We start from the raw sequence: 6388 nt of genomic DNA on the forward strand, positions 1-6388 counted from the left end.
AAATGCACCTCCCCACCGTCCAAAAAATATACAAGTTTGCAACATGAAGGGTAAGGATTAAAATGGCAATTTAGGTAAGCGATAAAACAAAACCATACTCGTATCAAAATTTGAGATTTGGAAGGCAGGGAAGAAACCCAAAAGGGCTTTGACAGCTTCGGTTATTTCCACACACAAAGGTCGAACACTAAAAGAAGAAAGTCTTCCTCTCTCTCTCTCTCAAAGGATTTTGGGTTTCCTTTAGTTGGCAAAAACTTTAACCTTTTCGCAGAGCCCTCTACGTTTTGTTAAAATTGTGTCCAAGGAAAAGGAGATTGAGTCTTGTTTACGCCAAATGGGTGTCCTCTTCTCTCTCTCTTTTTCTCGCTCCTCGCCTTGTCTCTAACACCCATTACTATAAAACAAGCCACACTTTCTCACCTTGAAACTCACCACCATTAATCTCTCCACACTTTTATTTCCGTTAGGACTCTTCGTTCCTTCTTGTTCTTGTTCCCTCTTGTTCTTGTCCAATCTCCTCGTTTGTTTATATTATACAACCCTCCAACGGACTATAAGACCCTGTCATGACTGTGTTTGCTCAGGATTAGATTTCTGAGTTGGGATTGGACTAAAAGGCTTTAGCTTTTTCAGTTCATTGGACTTTCTCGGACTAAAAGGCTTTAGCTTTTTCAGTTCATTGGGATTTTCTCGGACATGGAGAGGATTAATTTTGTGAAGAATGGTGTGCTGAGATTGCCTCCCGGTTTTCGATTCCACCCGACGGACGAGGAGCTTGTTCTACAGTACTTGCGGCGCAAGGTTTACTCCTGCCCCTTGCCTGCCTCCATCATCCCGGAGGTTGATGTCTGTAAGGCCGACCCTTGGGATTTGCCAGGTTGGTTTTTCACTTTTCCGTACAATTCACTTCTTCCGTTTGAAGTGATTGTTTTTTTTTTTTAATTTTGATTTGGTTTGACCAAACTACAATGCCAAATGCCTACCAATCAAAACCCAAATCGTGTTTTAGACGGAAATGGTATCGAATCTCCCATTTTTCGGCTTCTGCACTCGTTCTGTGAGTGCGGAAATCGTTAAGTAATCAGTTTGGAGCGCAGATAGCTTGAAATGGAGCTCGAAAATCGCTACTATAAAGAAATTAGATGGAGAATTGAAAGACTCAATTGGTTTGTTTTGTTTTGGTTTAGGTGATTGTGCGCAAGAGAGGTACTTCTTCAGCACTAGGGAGGCCAAGTACCCCAATGGGAACCGATCGAACAGAGCGACGAGCTCTGGTTACTGGAAGGCGACCGGATTGGACAAGCAGATTGTGACTTGCAGGGGCGGCCAAGTCGTGGGGATGAAGAAAACTCTGGTTTTTTATAGAGGAAAGCCTCCCCATGGCACTAGGACCGATTGGATTATGCATGAATACCGCTTTGTTTTGCCCGAAAATCCGGCCTCCATTGCCCCACCGGAAAAGAATGCAACCCAAGTGAGCTTCTTGTTCTATTTAGTGTTAGTTCAATGAGATTAGCAGTTTATTTTCTCATAAGATCCCAGCGGAGGCTTAAAAGTCATCCTTGGTCACATCTTTTATGATTGAAGCTAGAACGGTATCTGATTATCTTCGAGTCCCCAACTTAAACTCCCAATTCTGAAGAACCCCATTTGAGATATTTCTTCAATTGTGCTCTCCAAACCACAAAGAACACATTTTTATTTTACTATTTTGTTGTTGCAGAGCCCTGTGGTGCCAATGGACGACTGGGTTCTTTGCCGCATATTTTTGAAGAAAAGGGGAGGCAAAAATGAGGAGCAGCAAGTTCAACAGCCCTCCTGCGATGTTCGAAAACCCAAGAACTCGAGGCCTGTTTTCTACGATTTCATGACGAAAGACAGGGCAAATTTGAGCCTTGCACCTTGTTCTTCCTCCTCAGGGTCGAGTGGAATCACAGATGTGGTTTCTAGTGAGCAAGTAGACAATGATCACGAAGAAAGCAGTAGTTCCAATAGTTTAGGTTTAATTAGAAGAAAACAGTAGCAGTTTAAATTAATTAATTTAAAATCCGCTTAAATTAGTTCGGTTATGTTCCAGTAATTGGGCTCGTTGCTCTGTCAGAATAAACATCTAAGAAAAATCCAAGTTTAGGAAGAAAATCGGCAAGTAACTTGTAGTCGGAAATTTGGAGAGTAATGGATGGTTTTTATAATTTATGTAATCAAATCCCACATTTTATAATATCTGATGTATTTACATTCTATTACCATTTGTTTGGACCCGATTTCAGCACTAACAGTTGCACGCTGGCATATTAACCATTCTCCGTTCTCTCCATATGTTTGAATGGTTGGAACGATTTCAGATAATTATATAATCCAAAAATTCCAGAATGCTCGGTAGTATGAGATACTCTTACAGATATCAAAAAAAAATCCTTGTAATCTGAACATGTTCTTCTGCGTATCACGCAGCAGAATTTCTTTATAGAAAGGCATGATATTTTCAAGGAATAAGTGTTGAAAAGTGATCCAAAGAGGAGTAAAAAGCAAAGTGAAAGTGTAAAAAATGTAACGTGAAATTTTCTAAAGGGAGTCTTTAGATTTGGGGAGGAGCAGAAGAATTTAGAATAATTTTTATCTCTGCAAAGATCGTCACCTTCGCACGAGGTTCCATTTCTCCGTTTGTGGAAAGTTCAAATTCACACTCAAAAGGAACCCAATTCCGAAACTTTGTTTTCAGATGGTTCGAAATCGAATCTCCAAGAATCAAATTCCAAGCCGGCTCTCTCCCTCTCTCTCTCTCTCACAAATCTTCAAATGCACTCCAATCTGCATCATGGAAGATTAAACCCCGGAATCTTATTTCCAAGAAACAGACATTCTGACCTAGATTTTCCACAAACATTTGTTGCAATTTTGTACTATTTTATTGTCTTACAATAAAAAGGGGCCTTACAGGAGAAAAACTTGTGCGGAGCAGCCGGGGATCGCTATAGGGTTCCACTCGGCTCTACTAATCTCGTCTAGTGTGAGAGCTGTCATGGTGACAAATCCTACCGAAATTTCTCTTCATTTGTAGGGCATATCTCGAAAGACACAAGACCAATTGTATTTTGGTTTCAAAACTTTATGCTAATTTCATTCAATATAAACACTAATCTAATCAGGTAGTTTTACCGAAATTTTTCTTGTACGAATGCAGGTTTGGTGATGTAGGGAAACAGGGCCAACTAAATTTTGAATCTAAATGACCAGTTGGTGAAAGTAGAGAAGCGACTAAAAATACAGTGGAATGTTTGCTTAGCAGGGACCAGCGCTGCAAATTGAAAAGAAAAATGGGATTTGGCCAGTTGGGAGAGGGTCCCAAGTTTTGAAAACGGATCCGTCCCATCAATCAGACACTTTAAATTTCCTAAAAGCACATGATTTCTTGCGCATTTATTCCTGCTAGTTTACGTAAACGATACCTCTTATTCTTAATCCAAACAGAGTTATAACTCTGATAGACAACAAATTAGCCCAGATTAGGGGAAAGATTGTCCCACTAGAGTGAGCATCATTTTCGGATTCTCTTTTTGAGGATATTAGAGATCCTTCAATCACATTTATTCATCGTATATTATGCGACTAGTTTTTGTCAGGTACTGTTTATATTCAATTTTAAATAAAAAAATTTATAATAATTTTTTACCGCACGATGTACGATGAATAGATGTGCTTAAAGGATCTCCAGAATCCTCACAAAAAGAGGATCCGGCGAGAATCCACCTAAGTCCCACTGGCAACTACCCTGCTGTTTCTGCTTGGGATAAGTTTCAGCAATCCAAGCCTACAATTGGTTGGTTTAAGCTTGTTTGGTATAATCAAAATATTCCCAAGATGAGCTTCATTATTTGGTTGTCTATTAAATGCAAGCTTTCTACTATGGATATAATTTTAACTTTTGCTCTGTCGGCTCCTGTCATTTGCGTACTCTGCTCTAGTGTTACGGAGTCCCATTGCCACCTCTTCTTTGAGTGTCCTTTTACCGATGGTATTTGGTCTTTGGTGCTATTCAAGTGCGGTGTCTCTTGGCTAAGGCTCCCTTGGCCTCTTCGATAGTTTTGAAGTTAAGTCTTGTTGTTGCAGTGTATTATGTTTGGAGGGAACAGAACAACTGTAGATTCAAGAACTCATGTCAACCCGCTACAGTGGTTCTCAACTCAATTAAGTCCACCATTAGACTTCGATTGAGTTATTTGAAAATCACTCATTCTGCTGCTAATGACTCTACTTTACGTGAATGGAATATAAGTTATATAACTATGAATAGTTAGTGTTTTTTTGCTGCTTTGATGTCCATTTTCTTTTAACTGCAGCTCTTTGTTGCGTGTTTGTTTTTTCAAATACTCTTTGCTGCTTGTACTTTTTTTTTCTCATCAATATATTTTATTTACCAAAAAAAAACATTGACTTGCATTAGTTTTTGATAATTTTATCATCAATTAGTTCTTAATCATTACTTAATACAAATTATATTTACTGCATGTTTTGCACACCTGTCGCGCATGCAAGAGCCACGAGCCTGATGTAGTTGATTCCATCACCAGTAGAATATTATTGGCCCAAAAAAAATCATCAGTAAAATATTATGGATGCCATGGACACAAAGTACACACACAACTCATCATAGGATCCCTCGTCATAATAAGTAATGATAATCAAATTGAGATAGCGGGTATCGTAGCTGGAGGAGGATTGTCTGCCCTCCAAGTTTCGGTGCCCTTCTATGCCCTCCTGTTTTGTGTGGTCACGGTTAAGTCACGTTAATATTTTATATTATTTTTTTATAAATATAATAAAACAAAAATGAATAATAATATAAAATATTAACGTGGTTTAACCGTGACCACACAATCAGGAGGGCATGGGAGGGCACGGGAACTTGGAGGGCAGACAATCCTCCTCCATCGTAGCTTGTCATCAATTTTTTTTAAGTAAAAAATAAAAAATTTAGATGATAGATCTGTGACATTATTTTTTTACACAATTTTTGATACTAAGAATCAACTAATATAATAGATGGAGCGTATCGTCTTAATTGTTGAAAAAAGAAATTTGTGCTTGAAATATTTTTTATAATATACCTCATACAAGGGTATAGCCTCAAACGTTTGAAAAATGTTGTGAGGTGTTCGAAAATGGTTGAAGTAGTTGAATAGGAGGATCATTAATACTATAGCTCTTTGTAAATTTACCAAAGACGAAAATGATTTATTTGATATTATGGATGATTGGTTATGGAGGGACCACTTCGTTTTTGCAGGTTGGTTTCGGCTCGTACTCTTTTCATGTGCCTATTTCGTTTTATGGGATTGGTTCATAGGTACAACTTTTATAACTTCATGGTACACTCATAGATTAGCAAGTTCCTATTTGAAATGTTGTAACTTCTTAACCACGCGGCAGTTTTCACTCTGGCTAATAATTACAATTTACAACGTCTTCAAGAAAGAGTCATGTCACTATCAAAACTCTTTTATACTGTTATGTTGTACTAAGAGGAAGAAGTGGAGCGTAAATACAATATCTAACCAAAGTTATTAAAAATTCTTAATTGAGGAATCATCTAGAAGTATAAACCCCTTACGCATCTAATTTTCTATTTGAAAATACAAAGAGGGATCTAAAACGAGCTTTTAACTCTTCGAATTTAGCTTCTTTCATTAAAGTTGAAAGGTCAATTTATAAACATGATTAATTCTAAGAATAAGAGAAAAAAATTGTAAAAAAATGATGGGACAAAACCTACAAGGTTGGTTGTTGTCCTATACAAACATGAGGCATGGATGATGATGTTATCATAGGTTGGATAGGTTTGAGGACGATGGGCCACAACCCCATCATCGAGTGCCAAGTGGATATCAAGTGGACAAAGGACGGCATAATAATATGATTAAACCTTTGATTATCACTCCCCAAAAATATTAGGGAAACTTTTTCAAAAGTGAAATCTTTTGTAGGATTATTTGTCATCTTACAGTTTAATATTAATTCTCGAACTAACATTATAGAATATATTAAGCAAAAAATATAATATGATAAAGAATTCATAGAAAATCAAACTTGGAGAGAGTTTCGCTATCCTTTCTCCTCTGATTAATGCATAATTGAGAGGGCAATTTGCCAATTTGCCAATTTGCTGTGCCATAAACAGAGGGGAAGAACCTACAAAATTAAATATATTTTAGGAAAACAAATAAATAAAAATACGTGCCGGCCAATGTTTCTTTGACACTGGTTTGCTTTTGGAGTTCTTCACGTCACCTTTTCATTTTCATCACACAAAAAATAATTAAATAAAAATAAAAATTGTGTGTATGTGAGAGAGAGGATTGGATTGGATTGTGGATTGCTGACTTGGGTT

At 37.5% G+C, this 6388-nt stretch overlaps 1 protein-coding gene across 1 annotated transcript; it reads left to right on the forward strand.

Moving 5' to 3' along the window:
* The first annotated feature begins 266 nt into the window (after positions 1-266).
* LOC126608171 (NAC domain-containing protein 83-like) lies at positions 267-2243 on the forward strand. Its single transcript, XM_050275989.1, has 3 exons — positions 267-877; positions 1188-1474; positions 1724-2243. Exons 1-3 carry the CDS (start codon positions 697-699, stop codon positions 2021-2023), a joined length of 768 nt encoding a protein of 255 aa, XP_050131946.1. The 5' UTR covers positions 267-696; the 3' UTR covers positions 2024-2243.
* Positions 2244-6388: the final 4145 nt, after the last annotated feature.

The sequence above is a fragment of the Malus sylvestris genome, chromosome 16 (genome assembly GCF_916048215.2).
Source record: "Malus sylvestris chromosome 16, drMalSylv7.2, whole genome shotgun sequence".
Lineage (NCBI taxonomy): Eukaryota > Viridiplantae > Streptophyta > Magnoliopsida > Rosales > Rosaceae > Malus > Malus sylvestris.